This window comes from Phodopus roborovskii, unplaced genomic scaffold (genome assembly GCF_943737965.1).
Source record: "Phodopus roborovskii unplaced genomic scaffold, PHOROB, whole genome shotgun sequence".
Lineage (NCBI taxonomy): Eukaryota > Metazoa > Chordata > Mammalia > Rodentia > Cricetidae > Phodopus > Phodopus roborovskii.
The window spans coordinates 11,621,205-11,638,072 of NW_026126546.1; the positions used below are offsets into that span (position 1 = coordinate 11,621,205).

The 16,868-nt window shown below is 50.7% G+C and overlaps 1 protein-coding gene and 1 non-coding gene across 2 annotated transcripts in view; both read left to right on the plus strand.

Moving 5' to 3' along the window:
- Ap1b1 (adaptor related protein complex 1 subunit beta 1) overlaps positions 1-16,629 on the plus strand; it is a 55,017-nt gene extending 38,388 nt beyond the window's left edge. Inside the window, exons 12-22 of the mRNA XM_051200367.1 lie at positions 2,678-2,776; positions 3,341-3,600; positions 4,141-4,342; positions 4,946-4,966; positions 5,357-5,512; positions 11,408-11,553; positions 13,022-13,151; positions 13,415-13,499; positions 14,058-14,144; positions 14,227-14,381; positions 15,786-16,629. Of these exons, the coding sequence (XP_051056324.1) occupies positions 2,678-2,776; positions 3,341-3,600; positions 4,141-4,342; positions 4,946-4,966; positions 5,357-5,512; positions 11,408-11,553; positions 13,022-13,151; positions 13,415-13,499; positions 14,058-14,144; positions 14,227-14,381; positions 15,786-15,860 (1,416 nt within the window). The 3' untranslated portion in view covers positions 15,861-16,629. The remainder of the gene's footprint in view (positions 1-2,677; positions 2,777-3,340; positions 3,601-4,140; positions 4,343-4,945; positions 4,967-5,356; positions 5,513-11,407; positions 11,554-13,021; positions 13,152-13,414; positions 13,500-14,057; positions 14,145-14,226; positions 14,382-15,785) is intronic.
- Positions 11,959-12,055, plus strand: LOC127233832 (small nucleolar RNA SNORD125). The gene has a single exon (XR_007835523.1). It is a non-coding gene; the product is annotated as a small nucleolar RNA SNORD125 (small nucleolar RNA).
- Positions 16,630-16,868: the final 239 nt, after the last annotated feature.

The window sequence follows — 16,868 nt, forward strand, 5'->3', positions numbered from 1 at the left end:
AGGGATTGTATACTTAAGATCTGGCTAACTCTTGCCTGATTTCATTTGGTAGAGAGGTTGTTCTGGTTTGACCTCCCATCTCACATGGTACTGTCCTGCCTCTTGTACTTGATTTGAGCAGCTCAGAAGGTAATGGGTATAGTTTTGTCTGCATCTCTTCATTATTGTTCCTTTTGCTGTGAATTTGGAAATGCCTTCTGCCCAGTGCAGGCTGGTATAACCCGCCTGCCCAACACCCTCCATGTAGCTTCACTTTCAACACAGCCGCTCATCTGTGGCTCCCCAGAAGCCAAGCCTTGCCTGGACTGTTTCTGCCTCTATGGAGGCTTGCCTGGGGGGTGGCGGAAAGCTGCCAAGAATAACCCTGCTTAAGAGCCAGGGACTAGGGAAGTCAGAAGGAAAAACTGAGTCAAGGAAGAAAACAGCCCCGAAGTTCTGAACTCATTTTTCCTGTGTTCCTTAAATTTACCAAGTCCTTGCAAGGGTCTGGTGGCGGTGCATAACTTCAGTCCCAGCACAGCTTCACAAGGGTTATCTACATTGGTTGTCTGACTCTTGCAGTTAACCATATGAGTTATACCTATTTTACAGATGAGGAAACCAACTCAGGTCAGGTAACCTTAATGGCTATTGGGAAGTGATAGAGTTCAGATGATGTGTGATCTTACGCTAGCTCCAAATCAAGTGCTGTAGGTTGTTTGCAAAGCTCATAAGACACCAACTCCCACCTGAAGTGGGCCATGTTTTCTTTCCTTCCTTCCTTCCTTCCTTCCTTCCTTCCTTCCTTCCTTCCTGTGTGTGTTTATGTGTTTATGTGCATTGGTGTTTTGCCTGCATTTTTGTCTGTGCGGGAGTGGCTGATCTAAGAGTTACAGACAGTTGTGAGCTGTTGCCATATGGGTGCTAGGAATTGAACCCAGGTCCTTTGGAAGAGAAGCTAATGCTCTTAACCGCTGAGCCATCTCCAGCCCCTTCTTTGTGCTTTTTTGAAGGTGCTTTTGCAACAGGGTTTCCATAGATCTTGGGCTGTCCTCCCTCTTGCTACATAGCTGAAGATGACCTTGAATTTCTGGTCCTTCTCCTTCTACTCCCCAGGACTGGGATGGTGTGAACCACCACCCCCTGACCAAAGGTGAATGAATGGCTGGAGCCAGATGTGGATGCTGGGCTTACGCCTGCCTTGGAAATAGTCAGTCGCTGTTCCTTTTCCACTGACCCATATACAAGCAGTTGTCAAGGGGCTGTGGATGACTTGTTCCCAGAAGAAACCTCCTTTATTTTGTTTTCTTTTTTAAATGGGGTTGCAGGGTGTGTTAAGGCACTAGAGTAGGAATCAAAGACAACTTTTAAAAGTTAGCTCTCTCTTTCCACCATGTGAGTCCCAGGGATCGAACTCAGTTCATCAGCCTTAAGAGCAGGTATCTTTACCCACAGCCATTTCACTGGCCCATCCTCTCCATTCTTACTCCTGTTGTCAGACCACCCTGCAAGCTAGGATGATGAAGCCATGCATTTCAGTGCATACCTTCCTACTGGACAAGCAGGAGTCGGCTACCAGTACTGCTGCTGAGCTGCCTGGGCCGTCTCCCACCTTCCCCAATAGACCTGAAGGACCACGCACATGGCCTTGTGTGCAGGCGTTCTCAACTGTCATAGATTTCTTTCTTCCTCTCTTTCCCTTCCTTCCTTCCTTTTTTCTTTCTCTCTTCTTCCTTCCTTTTTGTCTTCTCTCTTTCCTTCCTTCCCTTTCTCCCTCCCTCCTTCCCTCTTTCTCTCTTCCTCTCCTTTTTCTCCTCTCTCTTTCTCCGCCCCCTTTCTCTTCTCTTTCTCCCCCCCCCCCCTCCAGGGTTCCTCAGCAACTCACTTTGTAGACCAGGCTGGCCTCAAACTCACAGAGATCTACCTACCTCTGCCTTCTTAGTGCTGAGATTAAAAGTGTGCACCACCACCAGCAGCCAATTGTCATGGATTTCTTAAGTGCCTGCTGTTCCCTAGGTAGTAGCCTAAGCAGCATAGGGTCATACAGCAGGCTAGACAGACCCTATCCCCATCCTTCAAAAGCTCATGGTCAGTTCAGTGTGGTGGTGTATGCCTTTAATCTCAGCACTTGGGAGGCAGAGGCAGACAGATCAGTCAGTTCCAAGGCAGCTTGGTGAGATCCAGGACAGCCAGAGCTACATAATGAGACCTAACTTTAAAAACAAAAGAAAAAGCTTACAGCCACAGGGCAGCCTGATAGCTGATGACACTAATGAGGGAATAGAGATTATGAAGTATGGGGAGTGTCAGCAAGGCTGGGGATATCCTGATGAAATTAGGTGGAGGGGTCAGGAATGCTTCCTACTTTCTGATAGTCATGTAGTTCCTTGGTGACAGGCTAGCTTTGAGGGCCCCTGCTGGCCTGTCCTCTGGCTCTCTGTGGTACCATCAACAGCTGTAAGAAGCATACTAGTCACATGTTGCCTTTGAAGCTCTGAATCTCTTTTGAAGCTACAGACAGGCATCTAGGAGCTCAGCTGAGTCCTACCTACCAGATAGCTGGATGCCCAGCTCCAGATCCAAGTTCCTCAGCAGCAGCCCCAAGACCGGAAGAGCTGTTCTTGATTTCCAGCTGTTCTTAGATCCACCAAGCCTCCTTTGGTTGTGCACCCCACCCTCCTTGCCTTGTCCCCTGCAGGTCCAGCTACAGCTACTGACAGCCATTGTGAAGCTCTTCCTGAAGAAGCCCACAGAGACTCAGGAGCTGGTGCAGCAGGTCCTCAGTTTGGCCACTCAGGTAGTGTCCCCGCCCACCCTGCTGCTCCCCACAGTGCATCAACTCCACCCCATCTGTGGGAATTGATGCCAGAGTAGCTTGAGAGCCTGACTTCCGGGAGTCAGAGTCACAGGCAGATCCACATGGGGTGGCATCACCAGGGGAAATTGAAGAAAGGGGGTATGGGGGAACCAAAAGTTTTGCTGGAAGGTTCTCAAAGGTAGGGGATTGGAGACCTGGACTAGGGAACCAAAGAGACCCAGCTGGAAGTTGGGGGCTAGGATATGCCCCTAAAGTGTTTATGTTCAGAATTGTTGTTTGAGACAGGAAGTTGTACAAATTTTTACCCTGCACTTGGGAGGCAGAGATAGGCAGATAGATCTCTGTAAGTTCAGGCCTAGACAGTGAGTTCCAGGACAGCCAGGGCCCCACAGAGAAACGCTTTCTCAAAAAAACCATAAAAAAAAAAAAAAAAACAAACAAACACAATTGTTAGATGGTAAGGCTGGTCTGTGGGAGGGCTCCCTATTCTCATCTGGTAAGGAGTTATGTGGGCTTCTCCAACTCCACCCCCCCCCCCCCAAGGACTCAGACAACCCAGATCTTCGAGATCGTGGCTACATCTACTGGCGCCTACTCTCCACCGACCCTGTAGCTGCCAAAGAGGTGGTGCTGGCTGAGAAGCCCCTCATCTCAGAGGAGACGGACCTTATTGAGCCTACACTACTAGATGAGCTCATCTGCTACATTGGCACACTGGCTTCTGTCTACCACAAGCCACCCAGCGCCTTTGTGGAGGGTGGCCGGGGAGTGGTGCATAAGAGCCTGCCACCCCGCACTGCCTCGTGAGTACAGCTGGCCAGCATGCATGGAGGCCTGAGAAAATGACCCCTGGAAAGGCCTTAGTTTAAGCAAACTACGTACTAGGTGTCCTATATACTAGGATCACCCTTTTAATACTCTAAGTTATTGAGCAAAATGTCCATTTAACAGATGAGGATAGTGGATGCGGACAGTGTGGATAATACAGGACCTCACAGCTAGCAAAGATGACTTCTAGTTCCAAAGACCTGTTCCCATTCCCACAACCTCTGTTGCTCCCAGGTAGCTGGTTTGGCCCAATGACAGTCTTGGGGGCTGGCATCTAGTTTCCTTTTTAGCACTAGCTGGAATATACACAGCTGGCTTTCCACATGGAGAGCTTAAAAAATAGGTGGGACTAGGGAGGCAGACAAGCCTTATTGACACCCCATCCCCCACCCCCACCCCTGGACAGTGAGGAAACCCAATGCCTTCTTAGGGAAGGATTTTGTAGATCAGTGTCTCTTTACCTTCCCTGAAGACTCTGATGACCTCCACACCACCTAACCCTTTCTGTCCAACAGGAGTGAGAGCACAGAGAGCCCTGAGACAGCCCCTGCTGGAGCACCTTCTGGTGATCAGCCTGATGTCATCCCTGCCCAGGGTGACCTCTTAGGTGACCTCCTCAACCTGGACCTTGGGCCTCCAGTGAGCGGCCCACCTTTGGCTGCCTCCACAGTGCAAATGGGAGCTGTGGACCTTCTTGGTGGTGGCCTCGACAGCCTGGTATGTTTTAGGTCTCCCGGGTGTTGTTATTAATAATCTTCAGATGAGCAGGTTTTGATGCCCCTCTGTGTTATCATCAGCCAAGACAGGTGTTTGGAATGTTCATTCTGCCCTCAGTGGTGATTGGGTAGCTTCATGCTCGGTCACCTGCATCCTGTTAGGATGTTGTAGCTTTGAGGAACCAGGCCTTTGTCCACTTACAATCAGGCCACACCAACTAGGGACAACAGCCCAGCCTGACCTCCATCGAAGGTTGGGTAGAACCTCCTCTGTCCTTTGAAAGAGGTGTGGCCTTCCTCGGGCACTTAAATGGTGCTGGGCAGAGTCAGCTTCTGAACCTTTCCCTTGGTGTCAGTGCACTGGCCATGAGAGATCCTACAACACAGTCCAAAAAGTTATGACACAGGTGTGAGGGTGCCAGGCTAAAGCCACAAGGAAGGGTAGTATCTTTCAAAAGGTTGGGGCTCTGGGCCTCAGAACACACTCATCCCGACTGGAGCCACAGTTAACTAACCTCTCTCTTTCTCTTGTCTCATGCTCTTCCTGGCCTTTCTCTCTGCATGTCGCTGCCTGTCTCTTCACCCTGCCTGCTTCTGCTTGGAGATGGGGGATGAGCCTGAAGGGGTACGGTTCAACCCTCTGTCACCAATTCTTCGTCTGTGCTGAGCCGCGGCTGGTGGCCCAGTGTTGGGGCAGTCTCTGACCCCCTGGCATGCAGTTGCCACTGGCCCCGTGCCCACAAGTTCTTCAGTGTCCTCCCCACCCCATGACAATGATACCTTGTCATCCTAAGGACTACTGGCTCCCCATCATAGGGGTTGAGTCCTCTCCCAGAGGTCACTCCTTGAGGTTCAAGGCTTATGGGACTCGGGAGTGCTCAGCCTCTTTTCTTCACCTGCCTTACTTTGTCTTGTGTCTGCAACTTAAAATTGACGTGGAGGTGGTCCTGTTCCTGCTCCATGGGCCCCTAATGTCCCTGCCTCTCTCAAATATCTCTTCTGATCTCTTTGCCAGATTGGAGACACCAACTTTGGGGCACCCCCAGCAGCAGTGACAACAGCAACAGCCACAGCCAGACTTGGAGCACCCATCAGCAGTGGCTTAAGTGACCTCTTTGACCTGACCAGTGGCGTGGGCACCCTTTCAGGATCCTATGTAGCTCCCAAAGCAGTAAGTGCCTCCCCTTTTCTCCTGGCAAACAGAGAAAGGGAATTGGGATTGGTAAGACCTCCCACTGAATTCAGCACCATGGAAATGGGTGATGAGTCTTTTATTCTTTTTTGGTTTTTTGAGACACGGTTTCTCTGTGGCTTTGGACACTGTCCTGAAACTAGCTCTGTAGACCAGGCTGGCCTCGAACTCATGGAGATCCACCTTCCTCTGCCTCCGGAGTGCTGGGACTAAAGGCATGTGCCACCAGTGCCTGGCTGATTCTTACTGTGCCCTAGCTATGGTCTCATGTTTGACAGCCTCTGCTTTGACCTGTCTGTGACAGCAGTGCCTTGTCTAGTTGGCACAGTGCACATTTGTTGCCTGTGGGGGAAAGCCTGGAGGGGAGGGAATACCTGGTCACAGTACCCGTTCTCAGTACTGTTAGATCCAGGGTCTTAGACAGAGAACTTCTTGTCTCTGAAGAGAACTGATGGCTCTACACAGAATGGAAATTAAAAAAGAACCACATGCCGGGGCCGGCAGCACTCAGGAGGCAGAGGCAGGCAGATCTCTGTGAGTTCGAGGCCAGCCTGGTCTACATAGCTATTTCCAGGGCTGTTAAACAGAGAAACCCTGTCTCAAAAAAAAAAAACCAGTAAATAAATAATAACCACATGTCTCCATCAGTATACGAAGAAGATAAAAGGAAAAAACTGGCATGGAGACATGCCAGTGTGTTGTCATTGTGACATGACAGGCATAGGTGTCATTAGTTCAGCATGAGGGTGTGCGGCTGGTGGTGCTCTTAATTGCTGAAGAGGCAACTGACTCTTGGTGAAGTTCTCAACAGAACAGGTGCCAGGTGTGCGGATGCAAACCTATAATGTCAGCCCTTGGGAAGTAGAAGCAGGAGGAGCAAGAGTTCAGAGTCACCAGGCATTGTAGCACACACCTTTAGTCCCAGCACTCTGGTGGCAGAGACAGGCTGATCTTGTGAGTTCCAGGCCAAATGGGGCTATGTAGTGAGATCCTGTTTCCAAGGGAGGGGCAGTAGCTATAGTAGTATTACTTTAATCCCAACACTCAGGTAGCAGAGGCAAGTGGATCTCTGTAAGTACAAGGCCATAGAGTTCTAGAAAAGCCAAGGCTACATAATAGAAAAGCCTTATCTCAAAAAAGAAAAAACGAAAAGAAAAGAAAAAAGAAAGGAAAGGAAAAAAGAAAAACACAAAAAAACAGGCTCCCCATGAGTTAGTCTTGGGAACATCTGTTTACTTATTTCTGTGTATGTAAAGTATGCAAAGAAGAAAGAAGGCTCCAGGGATATAGGAGAGTTGGAGTTGTTCATGGCACGTACCCAATGTGCTCCTGAGGGTGTCGTCACCCACCAAGACATTATGTTAGACTAGAGATTCTTGAGGTAAAAGGCTAAGCCAGACTGTCTTGCTCATGATACACTGATACAGACTCAGTGCTAGCCATTGGAGAGTTCTAAACTGAATGATGAAATACTTTGATTTGAGCTTTGGCCCTAAGGAAGGTGTGGATGGAGTTGCATAGAGCCCAAAGGAGATTATCAGGGTGCTCCTCAAAGCCTAGACAGCTTTGGGAGCATAGAGACTGTGACATGAGAACTTTCTCAGTAGTCAGAATAGGAGCATATTGAAGGGGCTGAGGCCACTCTGATATGAGCAAGGAGAAAATAGTGACTGAGATGGAGCCGTTGGAGGATGGGTGAGAACAGTTAAGTTTGGCATGTAGATGTTTGTGCCTGGGACTTTGGACAGCACAGTGTGAGTCATTTTAACCTGTGTCAGGGAAGCTCCACAAGGACACATCCGGCCTGATGAAGGCGTGGAGTTATAATGAATTCGCCAAACCAAGATGAATGACAAATAGGTGTTTATTGGGCATGAACTTACACAGACAACTGTTGCAGCATTCCTGTTCCAAGGATGCAGACCCTGCCTCCCAAGAGTCCTCTGCTCCTCCCCCTTAAATGGGTCACATCTACACCTGTAACCATGCCCAAAGGGTGTGGCCACTGTTACAGGTTCACAGACAAGATGTGGCTACATACAGCCTAATCCTTTAACAACACAAGGCAGAGGCCCTGTGTGCTGACTCTTCATCTTCTGAGGTTCCTACCTCAGAAGCTTCAGGATCCACCTGTAGAGGTCTTTGGTGATAAGGGTATAAGCAGCACCTGTGCTTCTCTGACCTGGCTTCTCCCACAGAGGTAGTGGCCAGGGCCCCAGACAGGCCTCTGACAGCCTGAGCTGAGTCCACATGATAGCAGCTCTTCTGCCTGCAATAGCAGGCTTGATGCCAGGCACGTACCAGCCTTCCACAGCAGCAGCCTACTGGGTCCTCCTACAGCCATATGTTACTGTTATTCACTTTATGGTTGAGAAACTTGAGTGCTTTTGCCTGTGGCCACATAGCTGGCAAGTGACAGAATATGGAATTAAATGTCATGCTGTGACACTGTAGCTTAACCTTCAATTTCTATGTCACTGTGCTACAAAGTGAGAGCACTTGTATGGCTTCTCACTATGAAGTCCCATGCTGGCCTTGATCTTGTGGCAATTCTCCTGCCTCGGTCTCCAGAGGGCTAGGATTGTAGGGATGTAGACATGAGCCACCATGCCTGGCTATATACTCTCTAAGGTCACAAGTCACAATCAACAGGACCAGAGAGTACAGGGTGTGATATAAATCGTATTTAGTTGTCTACTACACAGATTGTTGACAGCAAGTGCCAGGCCAAACCATACACATTAAAAAAGCCTAACAACAGCCAGGTGATGGTGGCATATGCCTTTAATTCCTAGCCTCAGGAGGCAGAGGCAGGCAGATCTCTGTGAGTTCAAGGCTAGCCTGGTCTACAAAGTGAGTTCCAGGATAGGCTCCAAAACTATCCTGTCTTGAAAAACCAAAAGAAAAAAGGTTAATAAATTTATAAGTTAGTCAGTAGGGCACATTGTAACAGGCTTTTTCTTTTGAGCCACCAACCAGCTCCTACATCGTGACACAAAGATTTCTTATTAGTTGTGAATGCTCACTCGGCCTTATCTTATGCTCGTCCCACTAGCTCTTATAACTTCACCTGTTTCTCTTCGTCCACGTTTTTGCCTCAGGGCTTTTACCTTTCTTTCCTTCTGTGTGTCTTATTTTCACTGCTTCTCCTGGCCCCTGGCTGGTGGCTGCTGACTCTGGGCATGTCCCTTTTGTTCTCCCTTATTCTCCTTCTCTCTTTTGCCCAGATTCTCTCCTGCTTATCCTCTCTGCCCAGCCCGGCCTATCCCTCTCCTGCCTAGCTATTGGCTGTTCAGCTTTTTTGTTTGTTTGTTTTTTGTTTTTTGAGACAGGGTTTCTCTGTGTAGCTTTGTAGACCAGGCTGGCCTGGAACTCACAGAAATCAGCCTACCTTTGTCTAGGATTAAAGGCATTTACCATGGTCTTGGCTGTTCAGCTTTTTATTAGACCAATCAGGTGCCTTAGGCAAGGTAAAACAAATGCAACACATCTTTACATAGTTAAACATACATCCTTACATCTTAAACAAATACATCATAAACAAATGTAACACACTTTTACACAGATTAATTTCCATAACAACATTGTGGTACCCATCTCTATTCCCAGCATTAAAAGGCAAGAGAATCTCAAAACAAAAACTACTGATGTCACAGAGCAGAGTCATGCAGCCTGGTACTCACTGGGTACTCAGCAACCAGGAACGAGAAGCCATGAACTGGCCTTCCACATGTATATGGTTTTTTTGTTTTGGGGTTTTGTTTTGTTTTTTCAAGACAGGGTTTCTCTGTCCTGGACCTCATTCTGTAGACCATGCTGGCTTCAAACTCAAGAGAGCCTCTGCCTCCCAAGTGTTGGTATTAAAGTCCTGTGCCGCCGCCACCTGGCTGTATGTGTGTATAGATTTTAACTGATGACATCACTGCTAGTTTGGTAGAGATGATGTACCTGCGTACACTTAGTGCTGGTGATAAGAGCTGTGAGGACTGGGCTGGAAGTAATCAGGCAGGCTCCTTGAGGAAGAGTCCTTGCCACGGCACAGGACTTTCCCACCTCCTTAGTCTCTGCTCCCTTCGTAAGCAGTGGCAGGTGATCTTCATAACACTATCACTGCTGGGATTGTTTGTCCTTTTACAAGATATCTTCCCTCACCCCCCCCCACCCTTCCTCGGGTAAGTATGCACCCTACACATGGAGCATGGAGCTCCCTGTATGTGAAAATTTCAAGTTGGTCCAGCATGGCATAGCAGCTAGTTGAGGGGTCAGCCAGTCAGTGAGATTTAATTCTGTTGGGACTTTCCCAAGACTCTGAGTGCAGAGTGCCAGGTCAGGTGTACTTGGTGGTTGGGAGAGAACCAGTTCTGCAAGCATAAGGCTGCTGGGACTGGATCACCAGCTTGGTCTGTGGGAGCCATGCCTAGGGCTAGGCTTAGCAGCTTTCTCAGGGCTCTTAAACTCAAAGCCTTGGCTGGGGACTCAGCTGGTGGTTTCTGTCCCAGGACACAAAGGATACTCTGAGCCTGCCGGGTGAGGTGAGGGCAGAGAAGAGCTTTCCAGTAATGGGAGGCAGCAAGTGAGACATCTTAGGGAGAAGGGCCAGGATAAGCCTGGAGTAGGCCCCAGGCTGTGAATACCAGTGCAAGGTGGAAAGGTTTTCCAGGGCTTCGTGATCTTCTTTGCATTTTACAAGAGAATGCCTGGTGCTGTGAAAGAAAAATCTAGGCAGCCATCTGGGCGAAGCTATGCTGCCAGGCGCTGGTGGCGCATGCCTTTAGTCCCAGCACTCAGGAGGCAGGGCAGGTGGATCCCTGAGAGTTTGGGGGCAGCCTAGGCTACACAGAGAAACCCTGTCTTGAAAAACGGAGAGAGAGAAAGTGGAAGCCCTGAGGGCAGATGTAGGCAGAGACACATTGAAAAGACTTGGACTGTGTGTCTGTGACATGAAGGAGACTTGGACTGTGTGTGTGTGTGTGTGTGTGTGTGTGTGTGTGTGTGTGTGTGTGTGTGTGACATGAAGGAGACTTGGACTGTGTGTGTGTGTGTCTATGACATGAAGGAGACGACTTGGACTGTATGTCTGTGACATGAAGGACATGTAGGCTGGGACACTGGAACTGTCTGGTAGTACTGTAGCCTTTTATGATTAAGGAGCCAGTAAGCCAGTCAGGGGAGACAAAGGGCCAGAGAGGCACCTCTGTATCCAAAGGGTGACATTTGTAGTTGTCCTTCACAGCAGGGTTTATTCCTGCCATTTAATGTGTTGGCACCCTGTACACAGCAGCACCACACTAGGCTCTGAGACAGGTATAGACAGAACAGCAAAACACTAAAGAGCTCTTTGTAAGCAGTAAGGAGGAGAGACACACAAGCTCATGAGGACAGGTTTCCTGGTGGAGGCATTCATTTCCTGAACCTGCTAAGAAGGACAACCAGGACACTGGTAGGCAGAGGTTCTTTGGTACATTCCATGGTCCTGCCAATTTCTTCAGTGGAAGACCAGCTCTATATCTTGCACAGAGGGACAGGCTGTAACAGCCAAGGAGAGGTCAGATTGTGGCCAGGATCCAGAATGCTATTGTGTACTCATCTCTGACCTTGGCCTGTCATGGTGCTGGCAAGGCTCATGTGTCTTCTCACTGTTCTTGGTATTACCTTTTTTGACCTCTAAAGATGTCCTTCCTGTCCTCAACTACTCTGATATACAACTGTGCTATGGTGCTGGTCCTGGGTGGTCTACAGGGTGAGCTTATTTACATGCCTTAGTGATGGCAGCAGGTTGATCAGAAGGCCCTTCAAGAAAGAAAAGATCTCAGGCTTGCTGTGACTTTGGTGTGGAGAAGAGTCACACAGCCCCTTGTATCCTCTCCCCTGCAGGTCTGGCTCCCTGCCATAAAGGCCAAGGGCCTGGAGATCTCTGGCACCTTCACCCGCCAGGTTGGCTCCATCTCCATGGACCTGCAGCTGACTAACAAGGCCCTGCAGGTCATGACAGATTTTGCCATCCAGTTCAATCGCAACAGGTGAGCCCTGGCCAAACCCAACAGCAGGCCCTCTTTTGTCCACTGTGTGGGCACCAAAGCACCAGACAGAATGGAGAGGTCATCTTCCCTAACTTACTCTCCTCCACTGCCCAGATAACACTTGTGTCAGAAATCACATCTCCAAGCCAGCAGCCCACCACTGGAAGCGCCCTGCATCTCCCACCCGCCTCTTCTCCTAGGCCTGAGTCACTTTTGTGTGGGGGGACAGCTCTGAGAAAGTGGGTGGATAGTAGGCCTGCCAGCCAGCTCCCCCAAGAGCTGAAAATTGATCAAACAAGGACTCTGAGAATGAGAAGTGGGTGCTCCCAGCTCCCTATTGTCTCCTGTCCCCCATATTTCCTGGTCTGTGTAGCACCATGAGCCAGCAAGGCTGGGTTCTCTGGGAACCTTGGCAGCCCCTCTTGATGATTCCTCTTCCTGAGCGGCTCCAGTGATGAGCAAACTGAGCCTCTAAGAAGTTGACTGAAGGGGCGGCCTCCTTAGAAGAGCCTTAGATAGACTGGGAAGGCTGAGGCAGCTCTGCCTCTTCCCCTCATAGGACACAAGAGACTATAGGTGTATGACTGCTGATAACAAACCCTCTGCACTTAACACTCCTGGGCGGCAGATCCTAGGCCAAGTGTTGGTCCAGTAGAACAGATGTTACCTCCTCCTTATAATGTGCTCAGGGAAAGGCCCTGCCCTAGGTCACAGAGCTGACAGTGATGGCACTCCCACACAGCCTGGAGTGCAGTCACCATACAAGTCTAGGCTCCCTGTGGGTTCTAGGCAAGCCTGAGAAGAGAGCATAGTTTCCGATCTCAGCACTGCCATTCACAAGGAGCTACAAGTTAGGTTGTGTCCTCATCAGGAAGAAGGAATTGTGTACTTCTGGTTTTTATCAGTATAGAAATTGGCCTATTGCTCTGTGCTAATCTGTACATACTGAGTGTTCAGTTCAGGCTCCCCTGCATACCACTGTGACTTGCCTTCCAGAAGTTTGTCCTACTGAAGCAACCTTCCTAGTTTACTCACATAGAAAGAAAGGCAGGGCTTTCCTGAACCTGTGGCATTTGTGTAGCAGTGAAATCTGGTCTTTGCTGGGGTTAGTCAGACCCCTCTTGAGTTAGGGGTCTTAACACTAAATACATAGGCTGTCCATCGAGAAGTGTGAAGTCCAGATCCCTGGTGCTGGGTACGGTCCTAAAGGAAAAGGCAGTGATATGCCACCTGGCCTATCAGGATCCAGCACAAAGAGAAGCGGCAGCAGAGGTTGGCCTGCCTTAACCAGCCTGGAGTGTAGTGCTGGCCTCAGGAGCAGGGGTGGTCATGAGCTTGGGAAAAGCGTATTTGATGAAAGAGCTCTTTGCCCATCACCTCTCGCCCCACTCCAGAGCACAAAGAACCAGCCCATCCCATGTCAGTACCTGCTCCCCACCACCCCTGGGGGGCTTCTCTCTCTCTTCAGCTTTGGCTTGGCCCCGGCTGCACCACTCCAGGTGCACGCACCGCTCAGTCCCAACCAGACTGTGGAGCTCTCCCTGCCTCTCAACACGGTGGGCTCAGTCATGAAGATGGAACCCCTGAACAATCTTCAGGTGTGTCCCCACAGGGCCAGCACCCTGTTTCTGCTCATGCTCAGTCCTGGGATGGGTGCTAACCATACCATGGAAGGCCTGGTAGAGAATTGTGCTCTTGGTTGCAGATGGAACCTGGGCTGGGAGACAAAGGGGCATGGCTACAAGGGAGGGCTCTATGAGAAAGCCTGAATAAAGGCACCATATTTAGGGCCTCAGAGGTGATATAAGCCCAGAAATCATGGTGTCAAGCCCTGGGGACTGACTGGGGACCCCGTGCCTAGGTGGCTGTGAAGAACAACATTGATGTCTTCTACTTCAGCACCTTGTACCCCCTGCATGTCCTCTTTGTGGAGGATGGGAAGATGGGTGAGTTGTGAGGGGCCCTGGGATTTGTGCCATAGAACTGAAACTGGGGAACTGAGAAGGCTGGTGCTCCAATAAGGGTTAACAAGACAGCTTTGCCTTATGATGGGATCTTTAGCAGGTCCTAGGGGCCCCTTCTCTGGCTTGCAGGTGGCCTATGCCACTTTACTTGTGAGCCCTGCTGCTCACCCTTCAGCTTGTCCCATGGGCTGCCAAGAACCGGGTCAGTCACCATACCTGGTGTCTATCTCCTCAGTGCTGGGGCCAGAACCCCAAGAAGGATGCAGGGAAGGCTGGGCCTGGGCTGTGTATGGCACCTCATCATCCTTGCCACAGAGCTGTGTCTAAGGAGCAGGCTGCACAGAGGTGGAGGAAGATGAGGTCAGATGTAGGGTGAGGGAGAGGAGAGGCAGGCCTGTGTCCTGAGCTGAAGCAGATGGAGCTGTGAAGAGCAGTGCTTCACTCGTGGCACACTGGAGAGCAGACCCATTGCCTGCCATGTGACGCTGAGGGCCACAGATCATCAGGACCCATCTCTCACCCCATCTACTCACCCTGCAGACCGGCAGATGTTCTTGGCCACATGGAAAGACATTCCCAATGAGAATGAAGCCCAGTTCCAGATCAGAGACTGTCCACTCAACACAGGTGAGCCTCGCCCCCAGTGTCCCACCAATTCTCTCCCTGTACCCACTGAATGTGGGCCTCCCATGGCTATCTGACCCTGCAGAGGCTGCAAGCAACAAGCTGCAGAGCAGTAACATCTTCACTGTTGCCAAGAGGAGTGTGGAGGGTCAGGACATGCTCTACCAGTCTCTGAAATTGACCAACGGCATCTGGGTGCTGGCGGAGCTGCGGATCCAGCCAGGCAACCCCAGCTTGACGGTGAGAACCCCTCTTCCCACTCCAGGTCTTGACCCTTCACCTTCCTGCCCTGGTAGTGCTCCCCAGTCAGTGTTCCTAGTCTGGGCTGCTAAGAAATGGTGATGGGTGTCACTGTGCCACATACCTGAGCCTGGTATGAGAATTGTTCTTTGAACTTTTAGAAACTTCAGCTTAACCCCCTCAAGTTACCCATATACTCAGATAGGGAAATAGTATCACTGGCTACAGGCTTTGGCCCTGCTGCCAGATGGGTGCCTGAGTGCCTGGCCAGGGGCACACTGATTCTCAGCAGCCCATGCCTCTAGACCCTAAGTCAGGGGTAGTCTGGATATTCTGTAAACTGTGCTGCTGTTCCCAGGTCTAGAATCAGGCTTTGCTTCCCCCCTGCACCCTTGCCTGGTAGGTGTGGCCCTGTAGACACTACCTCCCAATTCTGGTGACCTTGACGCTGGTGGGTGGGGCTGTGATTTTAGCTGAGGTGGTGGTAATTTACATCTCCCTGTTTGATTGCTGCATGTCCACCTTCCCTGCTGGTGCCATGGTACAGGACTTGGAGGTTAGCAGATTGCTTCTATCTCCTGCCCTGCCTCTATCCTTCCTAGCAGTACTGCACATGCCTCATCTCCTGGTCTGACCCCAGTGCATTCTGCTTCCCTCTGTAACTTGGCCTTGCTTAAACATGATGCTCCCAAGGCCCAGCAGATGTGCATGGAGGCTACCAACACAAGGGTTTTCCAACCACTTCCACATGCATGGTTATGTAGAGCCCTTAAAAGGAGGCCCATGGACGACTCTGTGGCTACTGCTGCTGAATGCCAGAATTCTGCTTGCCACTCCTTTGTAATTGCAGCCTCAGACAGATCTGATGCCCTCAAATAGAAAGGCGGGTTGGCTGGCTTCCATTCCTTCTGCCTAGATTCTCAAGGCCTGCATCGAGGTAGTCTTGTGGGAACCTGCTTCCTGCAGGAGCCAGAGCCAGCCCCACACACCTTGCAGTCCCTAGCAGAGATCTGCTCCCTCTTAACCCTCTGCCCACCAGGACTGCCTGTCAGAATCGCTCCTGGCCTAGACCTCCAGTGGTTGTAGGGGCAAACAGCCCAGAAAAAGGGGTGGGGTCTGGGTACTCACAGCAGCTCGTGAATCATGCCTCCTGCCAGTGGCTCTGGTGGCAGAGCTGACAGTAGGTGTGGGGGCTGCAAGCATATTTGGTTCCCACCCAGCTGACTGATGGCCACCCCCGCTGCTTTACCTCACATCTGCCCCACTGAGCTCAGCTGCCACCCTGCCATGTATGCATGCGCACACACTCCACCTCTCCTTTCCACCTGGTGCCCGCTCTTTCCCACCCTTGAACTGAAGAGCCCTGGGGATAAGTTCTTTCCATGCCCTCGTCTTCTCCTGCAGCTGTCCCTGAAGTGTCGAGCCCCAGAGGTGTCCCAGCATGTATACCAGGCCTACGAGACTATCCTCAAGAACTGAAGTCCCTCCAGCATCCACCCAGCCTTCTGCCAGCCCTATCGTGGAGCCCCTGTGGGTGGCAGTACCTCCTCCTTTCTTTGGGGAAAGGCCAGGTGGGCTCCTGACCACCCAGGAGGGTCCCCCATCCTAATTGAGGGCCCAGAGCAGGGCCATGCACCCTCCTGGAGTGAAATCTCTGTGCATCTCCAGTGGCTATTTTCCATTGCTATTGATGTGGGATCAAAGGAAACAGCCAGTACAGCAGCAGAAGCGGGACAGGAGGCCACAGGGTGCTCTTCCTTCTCCCTTTGCCTGGGGGTGAGCATGGAACTCCCCTGGGGGTCCCAGCCCATAATCTTTGCCTTGTCTCCCCACTGAGCCTGCCCTGGGTAGAGTCGGGGTGCCAATATTACTGCTCCATCACAGTCTTGAGACTCTGGGGGCTAGATGTGATGGGCAGAAATGGGTTCAGAGGAGCAACCTGGGCCAGCACCATCCACCCCATGTACGCCAGTTTGTGCTCTGTGACTGCCTGTGTGGTCCAGAGCCGTCTGGAATTCTGTTCCCTCATGCCCTGGAGGATGGCCACTGCCTACAAAACATTCCTTGGTGTCCCCTCTGAGAGTCTAGGGCTCTTAGGACAGAGGGTGGGGTGGGGCAAGCGGCAGTGGAAACGCTTCCGCTACAGGCTCCCGTGGGCCCTTCCCCGGCTCCCCCGGCTCAGTGTGTATAACAGTGATAGGTTTTCCTGTCACTGCTGTTTGATAATAAAGAGATTCTGCTTTTGGCAGTCACGCACACTTTCTTTCCCTCTACAAAGAAAGACCAGCCTAAGAAACTGCTCCTGGGTGGCTGCAGTAATTATAGCTAACATGCATAAATAGAAAATATATATTGTATGTTTACTCTTATTTTCAAAAAGAGAATAAAACTGATGACATTAATGTGTCCCTGGCCGGTGTGTCAGGTCGTAAGGCTCTTCTGGGCAAGGGTCCTAGGCTGATGCCGTACACCTGACTGTGGTCCCTG